The 19,093-nt window shown below is 35.0% G+C and overlaps 1 protein-coding gene across 1 annotated transcript in view; it reads right to left on the reverse strand.

Annotated features, from left to right (window-relative positions):
• ARMC3 (armadillo repeat containing 3) overlaps positions 1 to 19,093 on the reverse strand; it is a 61,286-nt gene that overhangs the window by 27,501 nt on the left and 14,692 nt on the right. The window contains exons 4-11 of the mRNA XM_030971723.1: positions 15,006 to 15,123; positions 12,879 to 13,004; positions 11,743 to 11,811; positions 11,225 to 11,400; positions 9,696 to 9,890; positions 8,877 to 9,060; positions 3,573 to 3,725; positions 3,342 to 3,447 (exon numbers count right to left, since the gene is read on the reverse strand). Coding sequence (XP_030827583.1) covers positions 3,342 to 3,447; positions 3,573 to 3,725; positions 8,877 to 9,060; positions 9,696 to 9,890; positions 11,225 to 11,400; positions 11,743 to 11,811; positions 12,879 to 13,004; positions 15,006 to 15,123 — 1,127 coding nt within the window. The remainder of the gene's footprint in view (positions 1 to 3,341; positions 3,448 to 3,572; positions 3,726 to 8,876; positions 9,061 to 9,695; positions 9,891 to 11,224; positions 11,401 to 11,742; positions 11,812 to 12,878; positions 13,005 to 15,005; positions 15,124 to 19,093) is intronic.

The following is a 19,093-nucleotide window of genomic DNA, read 5'->3' on the forward strand; positions in this document are numbered from 1 at the left end:
ATGACGCTGCTGTTTCTTTGTTCGTGTGCAATTGTTCCATTTGTGCATCACATCCGTTACTGGAGTGACTGCACCCACACTGCCCGGTGCCTGGACACAGCAAACCCAGAGAGCTTCAGGATTCTTTAAATGGCATTTTGCTGCCCAAATAACTGTTTTCAGTAAAGCAAGTTATTGCTCTGGATCAAAAAAGTGATAGAAAAGATGGATGCAAATACCCAGCTGAACATAATTCTCCTTTTTTCCAGAAGCAGACCACAGAAACAAATTCTGACATATATATCAAGGATGACCTCAGAGCTATGCACACATAGTAACATAAGACATTAGAATAAGCCTGTGAGATTTTAAACTGCAATGTACTTTGCAATTTTATTTTTACTGAGCCTAATTATTAACAAGAATTTATCATCAATATTGATCAGCATTAAAACTCTGTCCTTATGGTAAAATTCTGATAAAAAGCATATTCTGAGGATGTCAGTCTGTAAACTAAGGAGGCATTTGACCACCATATTTTCTCCTATGTGCTATTGAAGTGGGACACAACATCAGCTCTGCAGCAAAAACTTAAATGCTGAAATATTTTGGAAGTTATTTATGTTAGCTGCTATGTTTTCTGACAGAGATCCTATTGAAAATCCATGTTCTCCAATAAACCTGAAAACCCAAACCACTTGTATGGGACTCATGTCCTCTTCTACTCTAGACTTTTTGTTAAAATACACCAGGAAGGAGAGTAATTCATTAATTTATTTATTTTTGCCAAATCATGGGTGCTTGAGGACTTGTGTCAAATGACAAGCTGGTCTCTGTCCCGTTCATTGTGAACAGGTGCTCTAATTACCAAACCTCCACCGTATTTGACACTGTTATTAGCTGTCTCAGTGGAGGAACAAAGGATTGATTGGGTAGGGGTATAGAACCAGCCTTTCATTGCTGTAGGGAAGCACCTAAAGGTCAAGGTTAATATACATTAGTGGGGGGTAGTATTGCCCATTGCCTATGCTGTTCTTGTGCTATTAATCAATGAAAGACTTTATCATTATGAGCTACCTGTGGTGGGAGTTTTAATTACACGATTGCTTTAAATTGCACTTTTTTCTGTATTATATGAAAAGCTGGCAGCACCTTTTGATACATCTAATAAGAACAACAAATCTCCAGCAAAAATAGAAACGTCTTGTATTCATTTTATATCCTCAAACATATACTGTACCAAATAAAAGGGCAAGGTACACATCCTTCAATCAACATAATATAGAAAAATGCTTATGAATTGAAATACAGCAGAATGCATGCATATGAGTTCAACAAGGTTGAATATTTGACTGGCCCGTGAAAAGTGAAAGCATTTACAGCAAACAGTCTTCCCCATCACTGGACGCATTTTGTTCTTGCTACATAAGGTCCACCTGCTGCTACTACCTTCCTGATTTTATATTCTTGAAGGGTTTATAACAAGAATCTAATACATAACTGATAAAAGGGCACTAGTCTCATCAGTTTCATTTGAGATCAGAATATTGTCAACATAATCACACAGTGAAGTCACATTATTATAAAAGTGCATCAGCATCTTCATTATTTATACACTTATTTTCAGTGGTCTACAGGACATATAAATGAAACATTCTAATATGAAATATGATTATGGTAACTCAATATGGAATGAATTTTCTCCAAACTGTTTTTTTTCCTATTATGTGAATGTAAAATAAATATGGGCCTGATAGTCAGTCAGTGAGCTGGAACTATACCAATTTGTATCAGCTAAGGGTTCAACACTATATATTCATTTATAGGTCCTAGTCACACTCAGACCCTTCTGTGACTTATTAATGGTTTTGATTTAGAAATGAAGCCTTGAAGTAATTATATAGTCACATGGAATTCATCCAATATACATATTTAATGTAAATTATTGCTTCCTGATTTTCACAGAAGACCTCTGATTAGATTATCTGGTGCTTCCATATTGTACTTGAAGCTGGATTGCAAGGAGAGAGAAGTATATGTAAGCCACCTTTACAATTTCCTGACTTTGCCCAGCAAGAAAAAATTACGGACTTCATTATAATGCAGAGGAACAGAGACAGCTATTTCCCTGCCTGAGGTCTCAGAGAATTGTTCAAGCAGTTGAGCTAAACAATGTCCTGACTATCTCCTTAGCAAAAGAAATGGAATGAGTTGGCATAAGCTGCTATACCAACTCAAAACTCTCCAGAGATCCCCTTTTCACAATGTGAAATCTCAAAGGGCTGCACTACGAAAACCAGCTGCAGCAGAGCTGAAAGTTTGACCTCTGGACTCCAACACTGTGCTCGTTTTATGTGTGTGTGACTCCCACTGACACCAACTGAAGAGTCCAGCACATGAGGAGAGCAGAGTATCAGACAAAAAAAATGTACTATGTGAATCTGAGAACAGAGTATTATTCTCTTGTGTCAAATTATTGCTCCATCTGGTAACATTAAGTGAGTATGAGTGACTATTAGAGCTGAATCAATAAATTGAAACAATTTGTTTTGTGAGTTACTTTACTTTTTCACTTCAAAGAATGCCTGTGACTCTATTATAACTTCTTTAAGTATATTCCAAGAAACTTTGAAGGATTTTTTTTTTTTTTTTTGGTTTTTAAATTACATGCAATTGCTCATATACAACACACGGCTCTGTTACTCTTCTCTGAACAGGACTTCTAATAAATAGAGTTGGGATAAAAGAAGGCTGCAGAGCTGGCAGCAGAATTTAGATTATATAATTGTTTTGGAACATATAGTGAGCTAACCATTGTTACCTTTGTTAGTAATTTTGGATTCTGAATGTACACTTTTCTTTCAGAGAATGCACTACAAGCATTCTCTATTACTTTGGAAATAATTAAAAAAGGAAGCGTAAAACAATGCCAATATTTAGGAGATCTTTCTCCCTCAAAGAATGGATTTAGATCAGTCAAAAATGTTGTATGAACCATGAAGTTTTAAAATATATCAATGATTTTGGATTTAGGAAAAAACTCCACATCAAATGCTTTAGACTACAAGGCATATTTTGCTCATATGTTCTCTTCAAAACATGATTTACAGCTCTGCTTTCAATACATCGGCTTCATACCTTTCCTTGATCATGCTAACGTTAGTAGAGACAGCACAACTCTCATAACACTGATGAGAACCTAGCTATTCCAGGTGACTCATAAGCACCAAAAAGTGCCTTACAGTCAAATTCAAACAGACCTGCCTTGTAGCATAAGAACAAGATGAGGCATTCTTTAAAAATCAAAATATTAACACTTCAGATAAGTATTTAAAATAATAATTAAATTATTGCAGACTCACCTTGCATTTCTAAGATTGGCTGTTGTCAAATTAGTTAATGCTGTCACTACAGCTTCTTTTAGCTCTTCATTATCACTGCTTAGCAACTTTACTAGCTGAGGAATCCCTTTGAAAGAAATAATTATATATATGAACATTTAAATAAGCCGTGGCAATCTACAAAATTGTAATATTCTCCTTATAAACAGAAAAACCACAAATTCATATTTCATCCTTTCCCACCATACTTACCCTGGAGTCCAAGGACACATTTACTGTCTATATTCTCACACATGGCAGAAATGGCTTGGGAAGCAGCAACTTTAACTTCATCATTGTTAGTTTCCAAAAGGCTTAGGAGAAATTTCTCAACCTCTTCCCAATGTAAGATTTTTCGTATTTCAGCTTTAAATGAGAAAGAACAATAGCATTAATCTGCATTTGTTTTCCAAATCAGTGAAAAGACATTAATTTGATTTCATTTAGTTGCTGGAAACATTTTGGCTACAGAGGCACCAGCCACTAAAAATATTCACAAAGGACCTGAGCCAAATCCCATCACAGAACATCCTGAGTTGGAAGGGACACACAAGGATCATCCAAAATCCAGCTCCTGGACTAGGCTTCATTGAACTCGGAACCAAGCCCAAATAATGACTATTAAACACAATATAAACATACATAGCCCAACAGAATGCAAAGTTTGTTCTCTGCAAGACTTTAAAACCACAGAGTGCATACAGGCTTGATGGAAACAGCTTTTCCAGTGCAACAGATCATACTTATCAGAATTGTGCAGAATTTCAGTTTATGCTAACAAAGTCCAAATGCATAAAACTGAATCAGGCTCTCCTTAATGTACAATTGAACTTGGTGAAATACCACTCAATGTATTAAAATAGCCAAAAATAGGCAAGGAGCATTACAAAGAAAATTTTCTGCCCACTTTGCAGAGAATTTGAATTTTGTAGTTTAGCACAGTGTTCACTGCCGACCTACACTTCTCTGACCAGCAGCTGTGGAAGGACAGAGATGCTCCTTCCTCTGCACAAGTAACAACATGCAGCACCCATGAAGTATCTACAGACATCTGTATGTAGATACCAATAAACTGATAAACTCCCTCATCTCAAAACTGATGAGATCAGAAATGCAGGTGTTTCTTAGAAAGATCCCTAAAAGAAACTTTCTCATGGAGAAAGGCACTGGAGAGCACAGAAACTCTACAAGGAGAGACAATAAACATTTAACCATATGCATACCTTAAACCAGACTAATTACATCCTGGAAGTTATATCTACACAGTAGAATTTGGAATGTATCAAAGAATTTCAGGAACTGAGAAGTCAGTGGGACTTCAAAATATTTAGAAATTTTACCACTGCATGCTACCATTATGAGGGATCACTCCGTTTGGATTGCTGTCCCCCAAATAAAAAAAAATTAAAGAGAAAAAAATATTTAAAGTATTATTTTAGATAAATCTGAATCCGTAGTGAATAAAAGTAAACAAACACAAGTCTGCAAAGTCAATGAAAAGCAAGTTTGATCAAAAATGTAATTAGAGCAGAAATGACTCAAAGCATGGAGATGAGACAGGTGCAGATGATTTCTCCTCTTCAGCTCAGTTTTAAACTCTTTTAGAACCCTCAGATACACAAATGAAATCTCAAAACAAAGATGTAAAAAATAAAGCACAGAGGATTTTAAGTGTCGGCAGAACTTTGGCCACAACCTTGATGCATATCAGCCAGCTCTCAAGAGAAGGCCTCAGCTGGGATGAGAGATTGTTTTAACAAGTTGTCAGGTGTGTCATTGGCCTGTTGCTTGCCATGGCAGTCCATAATCCCTAATAATGACCTCTAGAGGTTCTTCATGCCTCAGTAATTTGTTTATTGTACAGCAAGTTACTTGTTTGTTTACAGATTTTCTTTAAAATTATTCTTGCTTTTAAAAGTAGCCATGATTATGGGTAAGCATATATTTATTCTGTTTAAAATACTTTAAACAGAAAAATAATTTTATCATAATAAAGTTATCATGAAATTGAACATATGATATAGAGTATGGATATATATTTAGGTAGTTAGATCAATGAAAATTATTAATATTTCAATATCCAAGTGCCAATTCTACCTATGGGATGAACATTTTTTGCTGATCCTCTCTCTGTGTATGAGTTGTTTCCTTTGTGTCCTTTACTACAGACTAGAAAGACTGCACAACTGAAGTACTCGTATGTCAGTGCCAACACCAATTTTACAGTGATTAATTTCTTGACCCCAAGTGATTTGAATACATTGATTTAACATGAAGGAAAATAAAGCATGCATGACTAAAAGAGTTTGGAGTATCTACCACTCTTTCTAGATTTTAATGCATTGACCTTGTGGTGAGACAACCTTTATTATTCAATATATTTTCCTATTTCTCCCTCTTACCCCAAAATCATGATCTGAGTTCTACTGATTACTTTTCAGGTCACTGTCATCACCTTATGTAATTATTTATACCAATTTCAAATGAAAAAAGTTAATGCTAAATAATTTCATGACCTCCCACTGATCTTGAGTTAACTCAGATAAACAAAGATCTGTATTATGAATTGCCTTTGTTATTCAGGCCACAGAGCATGTTTAGTGTGCTTCCCTTTGAGCATGAGATGCACTGAGATACACAAAAAGAATGTGGAGAGCTTCAAACTAGAATTTTGGCAGAGCATAGAGTGATCATCACTTTCTCCATATACACTCCACAGCATTTTGTTGTTGCTGGTGTCTGGCATTGTCAGGAGAAAATCAGGCTCTCTTTAATCAACAGTCCAGATAATCCACTCACAGATATTCAATAATTTATAGCATGAGATTACAATTTAGCATTCTGAAATGACTGCATTATTTGGTGGGCAAGGCAAGAATTACAGTACAATTCACCAGTGTAATTCTGAGCAAACAAAACAAAATAATCAATAAATTAATATAATAAATTCAAAATTATGTTAGAGAACAAAAAAAAAATTCAGAGACAAAGGCATAATGATTATGTATAGAAATATGATCCATTTTAATGTACTTAAACAGACAAGCATCCTAAAGATGCTATTTAAAGCTAAATATCATGTTTATACCATGTAATTTATTCTGATACTGAGAATAACTCTTAAGGGATATATATATCTTATAACAACAACACCAAGTTACAAGAGTCCCTTTCCAAAGGGTTGAAAGGGACATAAAACAAAACTGCTTGCTATGATCACATCTATCAGGAAAAAAAAACCCAATCCTAAACCAAATTCCATCTGTCAACAATAATAATTTCAAAACCAGATACTGCTGTATACTCAGCTGCCAGGATTAAAAAAAAAACAGCTAGATACATGTTCTGTCATGGCAGAAGTAGGTTTTTCATTCCAATGAAAAGCAGTATTTTTTTACCCAAGTATACAGGAAATGTTGGTAAATTGGAACCATGATTATCAAACCTGAAGAATGTGGGTATAGCTATTGCAAATTTAATGAAAAAGTCACTACAGAACTAAGAGCTGCATTGTCTTATACTGGATTCATATCAAGGCAAGTACTAGTATAGTATGTTAGTGTTGCACTTTGGATAGGCTGTTTAGTATGCTTACAACCACAATCCAACCAAAAAACAAGAACTGAAAATATTTCTGTTTTCTTTTTGCACTTGGGCTGTTTCTTATAATGGCCTTTTCTTTTCACTGCAAGGCTGACTTTAGACCAGTATCTCCAGGTAGTGAAAAATTTTCAGTGCTTTTGGGGACTACATTGAGCAGCAAGTTTACTGGACTGTGTTTTCCACTGCACAAGGACAAGAAGTTTCCTGTTGTCTAACTGGGTGTCACCAAAATTCCACAGCTTGAAAGCAAATATTTTAAATCTCCTTTTGATGTATTTTCCCAGCTTGCTGCATCCATACTAACTGTCACAGGCTGAAGAAGAGAGCAAACCTTTATAATGAAACCTCATTGACTCCATTTGTAAAGAAGCATGACAAGAAGATGCATCTTCACTGACGGTAACATCCCATGATATAAGATCACAGGCAGTACTGTAATATATTATCTGTGGTTCTTGCAACCGTGCTTTAAAAATGTGCTCAGACATGCTTCTACTAACAGCTGCTAAAATATTAGGCCACAAAAACTGAAAAAAAAGTGTGAAAGAGGAAAAGAAGGCTATGCTTATTTGAAAATAAATATGATAAAGGAGGAAGATGCAGTAGAAAGCAGTGGAAGCAAATATAAATCTGCTTAGCATACAACTTACAAGCCTGTCACAGGACTATAAAAATGATACTGACAGTCCTAAGTAGCGTAATAAAATAACAACACAGGAAAATACACAAAGAAAATACTGACATAAGAAGGTCCCTTCCTCTCTTTGATACCTGAACATTAATGAAAACAATTTTCAGTGACTTGCCAAGCTTCTAACAGATAATGACAAAAGCAAAGAAAAACCCACAGAATACTCGGACATTCTTTCTGTGTATCATTTTCAATCCAAGTAATTACAAATATTCAGGATATCAAACTAAGCAAGGTGAGAAGAGAATCAGAAAGATAGCATGGGGAGAGATGAAAGGAGGTCTGAAATATGGCAGAAAGCAGAGATTATTTTATCCATGTGTTAAATTAAATAACCTATTTTTAAAATACACATAAAACCATGATTCAACCACAAGGTGCCAGATTTATGAATGAAATATTTAAATTCTATTGTCACAAAAATCCCTTGACAGAAGTAAAATCTATAGTCAGAAGTATGTTATTAGTTACATTGCAATTTGTTATACAACACTACTTGGCACATGTTGCAACTCAGTAGCCAATGTATGGAAGGAATTTCAAATGTAGTTTGATTAAAAGAGCATCCTTGTGGGCATAAATGATGAGCATGTTCTGCCTAATTCAGAATTCCTCAGTGAATTAAAGAAAAGTATATAAAAAAGAACTATAGGATGAATAATTATAAAAAGATTACAATGAAACTATTTAACTCCCCTGGGAATATTAATCTGCAAGCCATTTGAAAGGTTTCCTTTCATGCGTCTGTTAAAGGAATTTGTATTTGAAATTGCCTGACATTTAGAAGAGCAGTTGAATGCAAAAGGAAGTCAGCTTGCAATGAAGTCTTAACAGATAGAGGCAGAAACAGTGCCAGCAAAGGTGGCTTAAGATGGTAGTCAGCTGGCATCACTAAACAAAAGACAAGGATCATATTTTCAGAGCTCCATTTTCCTTTGAGGATAGCATTTTACAAGAACATATTAAAATAAAATAATAAAAATAAATTGAAAATATGAAAATAAATTGAGGCAAAATAATAACATTTTCAAATATATATATATATATAATCTCCTAGCATTTGATTGCTGCTCTGGTTGGCAAGACTCATCACTGTAATTAATTCTTGCCAGTGCTTTCCTCAACACAAGTACTACCCTCAACCAGAGAAGATGGCCTCATTCTGGATAAAAATTTACTTCATAAACAATTTCACGTCCATGGATTGTTGAAAAGTCACGTACAGTCATAAGCTGCATTGGTAATTGCCTTTGCTGCATTCTTCTGAATATCAGGAACAGTAGAGACTTCTAAAAATGAAAGTAGTTTTTTAATGCCTCCTGTCAGCTGAATCTGTTGCAGAGCATGCACATCCTCGAGGCAATTTCCCAACACAGCAAGAGTTTCGACATGTAGATCGCTGAGTTCCTAATAAAAAATTTTTAAAAAGCAAAACAAACCAAACAACCTTGAAATCAGGATGAAAAAATCTTAGGCTTTTAAGTTTGCAAGATAATTGTTGCAACTTTCTTTTGGACAGTTTATTCATACTGCAAAGTACACATATATTTTAATATAATTTCTTTGATGATGACTCTAGGATTCAACACAATTTATTAAAAATAGTAAAACTCCCAGAAGTTTTTAATTTACATTAAAGCGGGCTAGACAGGTACTCAGAATGTGCCTGTGATCTTAAAACTTTAAAAACCTCACTAATATCTCTATGCATTGTATTTCCCATTGTGGCACCTGAACTCCAGAAGCACTAAACTGAATCTCATAAAAACATACACGATAGGAAATTGTGTCTAAAGCCATTATATAAAGTAAACTCAATTCAAAAATTGAATAATAAAGACTTTGGGAAATGTCTTTGCTTCTTTTCTTAGTAAGCTAGATATCCTAGCTTATCTTATTTCTATCAAAGTTCCCTCCAAGTAAGTAACTCTTTGTTCTTATATCTCTCTTCCATAAAATAAGTATTATTTCTCATTAGTCAACATCAGCATACAAACATCAGCACCAAGAACAAAAAAAATCTTAAGGCAAGTAAACCGTACATTGTTTTCCAGTATATTCAGAAGGCAATCTAATGCCTTATATTCTTCCAGTAAGATCCTGGTTTCTCTGTCTTTGCTAATTACTTCTAAGGTTTGAAGGGCCAATGACTGAATGACTGGATATTCAGATTCCAGTAGTCCCAGCAAGGGTGGAATTACATTCAGTTCCCGAACTGCAGCACGGTTTTGAAAATCCTGCAGTAAAATATACCAACAAAGAATGTTAGTGATAGAGAATATAACAGTACATCAATTTCTCACTTTGCAGAAAGAACACCAAAAATCTGAATTCAGACATTAAATAATGAGTCAATACTGCAGAGCTTCCAGTTCTGCAGACTTCTTTCTTTTAAGCTAAGAATCAAACTGAATATAATCAAGCCCCAAAAACCTGAAATTCTAGGGGTTTTCTGCATGACTGATGTACTCACCACAAAATCTAGTCCTGTATAAAAAAGCCTATTCACTCTTGATTTTACCATGTTTGCCTCAACATAAATGTTTCTTTGAGAAAGTTTTTAAATTTAGTTTCACCATTTTTATTTACCTCAGTGGGAGGAAAACAGTTTTTTGCACTCTGCTGTGGTTGCCTGGTTATATCTTCTTTTGTTTTAGTAATTATAAAATGACAATTTAAAATTTCAACTTTAAACAGTGAATGTGCAGCTTAATAAAAAGACAGTAGTTGATTATATTAAAAAGGAAAATAAATAAATAAATTACAATTTGCTTTTAAATAGCTTATTGCACATGTGCAGCATGCAATTATCCTTATCAATATAAGCAAGCACCAGGTGCAGTTATCCAGATATACCCTGCAACAAAGACAGCGAGATAGTAAAAAAGGAGAAAGAGTAAAATGTGATTCTGAATAGACATGCTCTGATGCCCCAAAAGAGATAGAGTTATAAACTGAATTCATTACTGAATTGATTCGCTTAAGCCATGGGAAAGAACTGCCACACAAATGCACCATTCTTTTGCTAAGCAGCATATGGATGACATTAGTGGAAGTAGCCAATAACAAATCTATTCCTCCCAGTATGGAAAGTAGCTGTTGACAGCATTCACCTATCATTAAAAAGAGGTTCCAAATTGTGCTATGGACTTGCTGGTCAAAACAAGAAACAATGCAATTGGTAGTACTTTAATTTACAGGGTAATTCCAGCCTTTTGGATAGACAGATTACAACTCTCATTTCTAAGATTAACATTTTTCAACTAAGACAGAAGGCAAATTATTATTTAGTTTTAAAAATCTGAACCTCCTACTGGTTTTACTTTTACTGCAGTACAGCACAAATAACTGCATTAAGTTTAACAGAATTAAAAACAGCTATATTCATAACTAATTTAACATTTAGGGACTCAGGTGCAAGGACTCAAGGTTTCAAAAACATTCATGAACACTGTGGAGTAAAGGAAGCAAATATTTTAAAATTACTAACCCCACAGAGAATGTCAGGGGTAGGGATGCAAATGCTTACCTGCCTCTGAAGTTTAACACAACAAATAAGAGCAAACTTTACCTGTACCAAAAGGTAGATACACTCAAGTGAATTCTTCGTAACATCAGGATCAGGGCTACCTAGCAGTCTGATCAGTGGTTCTAACCCACCTTGCTCAAATATTTTTACTTTAGTAGTATATTCAACAGCCATATATGCTAGACAAAGAGTAGCAAACTCATGGATAACTACATCTTCTGTAGGGAAAAAAAATAAACATTTTGATTAAGTTTTATTCAGCACAGAATATTTTCACTAATTCAGTAGTGAATTAATTTTAATTTAAAGCATTATTTGAAGTCAATAAACAATAGCTGTTAACCATACCAAATATGTCCATAAACATGCTGCTCCATCTGTACAACACAAAACACTACTCAGTGAGCTACAGAGCTACTCCTATAAAAGCACTTACCTATTAAACATGTACTAAGAAATATCATGTTACAAGGTAGATTTTATTAAATTGTCTGATAAAATGGCAATCATAAATTATTTCTGACTGTACTTTTGCACAAGGAATGAATACTATAACGTACCTTCTGGAGCCAGCTGTGATATAAGTGGATTTGTGACATCCAGTTCCCTCAGTAACTTCCTCACATCATCTACAATGAAGAAAATACAAATATCAAGTCGTTTGTTTGGCAGGGTTGGCTGAGTAAAGAAAGAGAATCTGCTCCAAGCAAAATGTACTTATGGTTATTCCCTGAGTGACAAAAAGACCTGACTGGGAAAGACACACAAGTTAGACCAAGATCATAATGGGCCTAGAAAAAAAAGCAGAGACTTTCAAGTTGCAGATGACATTCTATGACATTTGATACACATGAAGTTCCTCTATATTTCATATAAACTTTATTCAAAATACTCTGATTTAGCAAGTACTGATTAAATATTGCATGATTTTAGCTGCCAAAGAAGTCATACCCTGATAGTTAAAATTATTTGTGGTTAAAATTATCAAATTAAAAGCAATCCTTCTGTTATTTTAGTTTTCAAGCCATCACTTTACAATTTTATGCTGATGCCAGCCCACACAGCAAATGGAAAACATGAACTACACAGGTCTTACTAAAATCACAGTAAAGTCCTTCAGATTGCATTTCTAATGTTGTCAATGGCAAAGTAGCAAAACCTCAACCCTTGGATAGAAAAATCAAGTAATATTTTTTGGGACAGACTTCATGTGGTCCTACAGGGCTGTGTTGTTATTATCAACATATTCAACATGTTGAAATGTGAGAAAAAAAAAGGTATGAGTTTAATTTACTTTTAAATAAAAACCAATTAAGATGTGAATATAAATGGGAAATATTTGTTCATTCAAATCCATGTTTGTGCAGCACCACTGACAATATGCTAATGCTGAATTAAAAGTAATCTAAGAGGGCAAGGTCCAGTGTAGCATGACAAGCAGGTAGCAGATGATGAAAAGACTTAGTGTGGTTGGGATATCCTCATGGAAGACAACTGGGTAAGACATTTACCAAACTAAGACCTGTTTAATTACATTAATCAGATACAGGTCTATAAAGCACTATAAAATAACAGCCACTTAAACTCAACCTTACATCACTTTACTCTGAGCCATTAATACAGGATTTTTTTCACAAGATCAACCTCTTGTTTGATGACCACACACTGAAAAATAGTAAAACCTTGAGACTCTTACTATTAGAAGCCATGATGCCAAATACCATGACGGCATTTCTGCGTACAAGTGGATCTTCATGTGAGAGGAGCTTATAGAGATGTTCCAATGCTCCAAGACCAAGAAGTGTCACTTTGTTTTCATCACCTGAAAAGGAACTGGGTTAAAAGCCCAAGAAAAAGGCCAGCAACTTCACAGCTCTAATGAATCAAGGTAAAACCACTACCAATCTTTTATTGAACAGCAGAACCAAAGGCCTGACAGCTCCTTTGAAGATCATCTGATTTACACCCCTAATAAATATGTCTCAAATAGTTTCAAGGATTAATAGTATCTCAGATTAATTCACATTTTTCAAGCAAAGGATGCTTCTGTCTATTGGACACTCCACTCATTTGTTGGAGACAAATGGAAGTGGAAATAAAAAGGAAAACTTCCTACTTAGCACAGTACAGGTGAACAGTATCAGGTGAATACTGTACACCTGATAAAATTCAGGCGAATATGCATTTTATTTTCCTCCTCTCTTGCCTCCCAATTGCATTTTCCACAACATAACAGTTCACTGATTCTGTGACTCTTTGCTATCCCTCAAGGGAAGCAACTACCAGGATTTTTATCATTAATTCCTACCTGAGATTTCTACCACCTGAGAATGAAGTGCTTTATAGCTGAATAGGTGCTGGACATGCAATAACAGAGGAGTCTAGTGTGATTACAGCCTTCTGTTCCTACTCACACAAAACACACACAAACCCCAAGAAACAAAATCCCAATCCTACTCCTGTTCTCAGTTCCCACAACAGTTTTATCATTCATTTTCTAATGAACCATGTCTGTCCTTCCTGGCTGCAAGCAAGAAATGTGAGAGGAAACTGGAGATCTGTGCTCATTCTCAGGCCAAGACATGCTTAAAATTGAGAAGGTATTCCTTATTATGGAACTTTATTCATTAGCAACACTCCAAAAAAATAGATTAACTGCGATTAATTAACTGAAAACAACCCCTTCTCTTGTGCCACACCACAAAGTTACAGTCTAGTCTTCTGGAAGATTATGGGAATATCTACATTAATAATTTAAAGGATGATTCTTTTAAACATAAAAGACATAACACATCTGTCCTTCTGCAGTGTGACATATTTTGCTGTGGACAGGAGGGAAGGAGCCAGTAAGAGTTTATGGTTCATAGTTGTCTCCCAACAGTCCACATTCTCTCTTCACATATTCAGAATTTGATCCCATGCCCTCAACCAAGCTTGCCATATAAAGCAGAACCTAAATATCTTTCAGAACTCAGTGACCCCTAGCCAGCTGTCAAAGACTTCTCACAACTTCATCAGTGTTGGTAATTTACATCAGTATAATAATCAGCATATAAATGCATAATTTTTAAAGAAAACACAAATGAAATGGAAATTAAAATTAAACCAGATTTATCAGAGCAAGAATACCACCAGTGTATACCAATGTGAATGGCTAACATCGAATAACATGGAATAAGTAGGAGACAACATAGAAAATTACGTGCTACATAAATTTTAGCCTTTGTTATATAGCTGTTTGTCTCCTGAGCACCTTGAACATGATGCTTAGCTATAGATTATACAGGGACCTTTGGAAGATTTGAAATCTTGGAGACTTGTTAGATTCCCAACTCCTACAGAAATATGCTTGATAAAGGAGGCTGAGCAGCCTCCAATGAATCACCTGCACAGAAACAGCGACACGACAACTTTGTGTCAAAATAACAGAAAAAGGCCAAGAGGTTCTTGTCATTGAAAACTGAAGATTAAAATTACTACACTGGTACAGGCATTTCAAACTCCAACATAAAAAAAAGAATTCCTTCTAAACTGCAGATCTGTTGCTTATAAAAACCCTGTATCTATCTTATATTTAAAATGAGCTCTATTAAACAGTAAATATAAAATTCTCCAACAAAATTATAAAAGTCTCCTTCATGCAAACTACAAGACTTCTTTATTACTGCAACTACAGGTTGGATAGATATTTCAAACCCCCCCCCAAACTTCAACAGATGCCTTTGAGGAGAAAGTAAGATTTCAATGCTAGGAAATGAAACAATTGTGAACGACTATCAAAATCTAAGCAGTGCAGAACAAAGCTTATTGCAAAAATACTAACCTTTTGATGCAAATTTATATAGAGCATCGCATGCTTTGGCCAAAACTTCATTTTCAGGAGAACTAAGCATTAGCACAACTGTTGCTGGTGTTTTGCTTTCAATCAATAAAGGATCAAACTAAAAACAAAACAAAAAAAAAAAAGGAAAGAAAAATTTGATTTATACTGAGTCTTCCTGTGTGCTGCAGTAGAGTCCCATATTTCATTAAATATAAATAAATCTTGTTTGATATCTACACTGAATTAGAAATATTAATGAGTTGCTGTTTCCTTGGAAAAGTCCAATTCTTTTAATAACAATTAGAGTAAGTGCTGAAAAATTAGAAAGAATAATTGACTTCCAAATAAATACAACCATGATTTCACCACATATGAGGATTTTGGGAAAACCTTCATGCTTCCCTGAAAATCTAGAAATTTTTGAAGGTAACAAGCTATGTAGTTGTTATAAATGTAAGAGCATTCTGAGACTTCAGAACCAGACATGAGAAGTTTTTTTGAGCAGATGTACACAGAGCCCATGGACTCAGCAGGTGTACAAGGAAGAGGATTTCGTTACTCTGTGGCAATATCACTTTGCTGCTGCTTAAAAAATAAAAGAACACTTTCTGTGCCTTTGTCAGCTCAGTTCACCAGCTCACCATGATCCTTTACTAGATGAAGTACTTCTAAAATATAATTCCTGCTCACCCAGCTAGAAATGATACAAAGGTTTCATTTCCATTTCTGAGCTCTCTCATGCAGAAAGAAATTGTCCAACAAATAAGACAGTTTTCACCCTCTTAATAGACTCCTTAGGACTAACATCACTTGAGCAAGGGAATCCTCTAAAAAAGCCTTTTGTTTCCTAAGAAGACTCAAGGAATTCTGAAAATTCTACTCATTAAAAAGTTTTAAGCTTCCTTGAATTTAAAGTAAATGGTTAGCATGGTTTCTATCCTCACACTTCAGGCCTATACAGTATCTGTGTTACATACAGAAACTACTAGATACTGGGGTCATGCGGTTTTTCGAAAACAATGCACTATCTTTAAAATTTAGCAGATCATAAGATAGCAATACAAATTAATTTTAAATATTACAATATATATACATATATATTTACAAATGTCAATAATTTTATTTACTTCATTAAAAAACCTTCTAATAGCTACATCAGAGGCACATGTATAATATTTATACATTGATCTAATACCAAAGTCAGAATTGCATTGCTCCATTTTCAGCATTTCTCATGTTTACAAGTAATTGTATAAACCCCAACTCAATGAAAATTCCTGGGATTTAATGAACAGTCGGCACATGAGCTCAGTGAAATTAGTCTAATCTCTAACCATTTCCTTAGACATTAGATTTGCTATTACTGTATGCAATATTCAATAGGCATTCTCCTATTAAAAGCACTTTTGTGCTTAAAATGCAGTAAAAATAGTCACTGAAATCAATGTATCTTTAAGAATCAGAGGCCTGAGCATGTGAGTGATTGAGGAAGAAATTCTTTACTGTGTGGTGACTGTGCACTGGAACAGGTTGCCCAGAGAGGGTGTGCAGTCTCCCTCACTGGAAATACCCAAGAACCATCTGGACGCAATCCTGTGCAATGTGCTCTGGGATGACCCTGCATGAGCAGGGAGGTTGGACCAGATGACCACTGCGGTCCCTTCCAATCTGACCCACACTGTGATTTTCTGGGAGGTAATGTTGTTCATCCAAACTATCATAGAACTGCTTATGACGTATCGTTATGTCAGCATAACTAGTGTTCCACCTTTTTTTTTTATCCAAGGCTTGCATCCAAATCTTCATACATTATTGCAGACTCTTCCTGTAATGGCACATACAGGACATTATATGTGCTAGAATAACATACTTGAAGTTACAAACAACTTTGAATTAAACACAGAAATTTAACTAATTTATAAGCAACAACATTTCCATCATTCAGTTTGTATTAAGAAAATAGCAAGTTAAATGAAAAAGAAAGCTATAACATGTCTTTGATCTTGACTTTTGTGTATGTTTGGTTTTGGTTTGGGATTTTTGGGTTGGGTTTTTTTGTTTGTTTGTTTTTGGTTTTGCTTGTTTGTTTTGCTTCTGTTAGGGATTTTTTGGGGGGGAGGGGTGTTTTGGTTTTTGTGCTTTGGGTTGTTTTTTACTTCCATCAACTTAATTTACTTGAAATTGAATGTAATACAAAATATGTTTCCAGTCAGACCAAAGACCCACCTAGTCCCTCCTCCTGTCTCTGACAAGGGCCAAGTAAGAGGTGTGGCCAAGCAGACTATTAAATTTTACTTATGTTCCCTCTCAGATACCAGCTCTGCAACCTAGAGAACTGGAGAACCTAGTGATTTTATCTCTGTGTTCAAAAAGTCCAGGAAAAACTTGCTACATAATTTTTGAAGCCATCTGTATTTTAACACCCTTAATATTCTGAGACACAAGTATCACAGTTAAATATTCATAAAATAACTGTGCCTCTTCTTTATTTTAAAAATACCACCTGATAATTTTATTTATCCTCCATGGTTCATTCAGTTTAAGAAAAGGTGAAATAAATTACACTCATTTGCCTTCACTGTATATTCATAATTTCGTAAGTTTCTATTATATTCCTCTTCACAGCGATTACTCCTGAGAATGAAGAAACTGACTCCCTTTGATCTTTCCTAAAACAGAGGCCACCCTGACTGTCCTTGTTGTCTTTCTTAGCTCATTCTTTGTTCATCCTGATGTCTTTCTAGTTCTTTATAGTTCAGCTCTACCTTTTTGGGATGGGAACACCAGGACTGTTGATGGCATTCATGTGCATGCTAGTAACACAATGTTTTGTCTTTTATTTCTGGAACTTGACATTTTGTACTTATTCACTTTCTCCTACTTAGGAACTGGATGCCATTTTCATGAAAACATCCACATTACTTCTGACACAGCTGCAGAATAAAAATCCCATGACTGGCAACTTCTCCCAATTATGAAATCTGAACAATAATTTGTTTTCTCACCTTTGCTTCCTATTTTATAACCAGACATTATCACTACAGAGTAATTTCTTTTTACCTGTTCATCTTTATGAGAGTGAAAAGTCTGGTCTGAAAACTTTTGGAAAAGCTAAGCAACTGTATCAATTAGAACACCATTATCCAAAGAATACCCCTCCAAAGAACTCAAGTAGATTTCATAGCTCAAACTCTCCTCTACACAAGCACTATTGATTTTTCCCCCATTACTATCATATTTGTCCATGGGTTTGATTTTGTTTTTTTCAAGAACTATTTCTACCAATTAACACAGCACAGAAGATAAACTTCATATAATTATTGCTGTATTTCCTTTCAAAAACAAAATTTTCTACCATCCATTCTTCTAGTACCACATTTTCTGATGTTAGCTATTTTTCATTTAGCACAAGACCTGGGCAAACACTATTTATTCCTACTTGGGCAATTTTATCACATTTATTTTAGTGATTACCACATTGCTTTGTCTTTTGACACAAAAATAAGTAATTTCACTTTTCTTTCATGACTGCAATCACCTAATAGTGTTTCCCCCTAAGAAGCTTTTTGCATCTAGTCAATTTGAAAAAGCTTTACTGCTACTTTTTGTATCTTTGTTAGTTCTCTCCCAAAATATTTTGATTCAGGGTGACAATGCTTTTACTTCTCATTTGGGAGTGGAAGCATGTTTTTGTTTTCCCATTTGGATGAAAATCCCACCTTTTGAAGGATGTATTTATCTGCTCGTTATTCTATTGCTTAATCATGCTGGTTTTTCTTCTTTTTTTAATCCCTTAAATTTGATTTAAGGTCAGTTTTAACCTTTCACCTCTCATAGAATCTTCAGAAGCACTACAGATATCTTCACTACTCTTAGTCCCTTTACCTAGAAAAACAGATTTAGTAGATACCTGAACATGCTCATTATTTCAGATCTGTGAGTGTCTGATCTCCTGCGCTAACAATAAATCCCAAGATATTCCACTGAATCACAAATAGTTGATATTAGAAGGCACCTCCAAAGACGTCTGATCCAACTGCTCTGTTCAGAGCAGGGTGAGCTAGAGCTCAGGGCTAGTGCACAGTCTG

The sequence above is a fragment of the Camarhynchus parvulus genome, chromosome 2, assembly GCF_901933205.1.
Source record: "Camarhynchus parvulus chromosome 2, STF_HiC, whole genome shotgun sequence".
Taxonomy (NCBI): domain Eukaryota; kingdom Metazoa; phylum Chordata; class Aves; order Passeriformes; family Thraupidae; genus Camarhynchus; species Camarhynchus parvulus.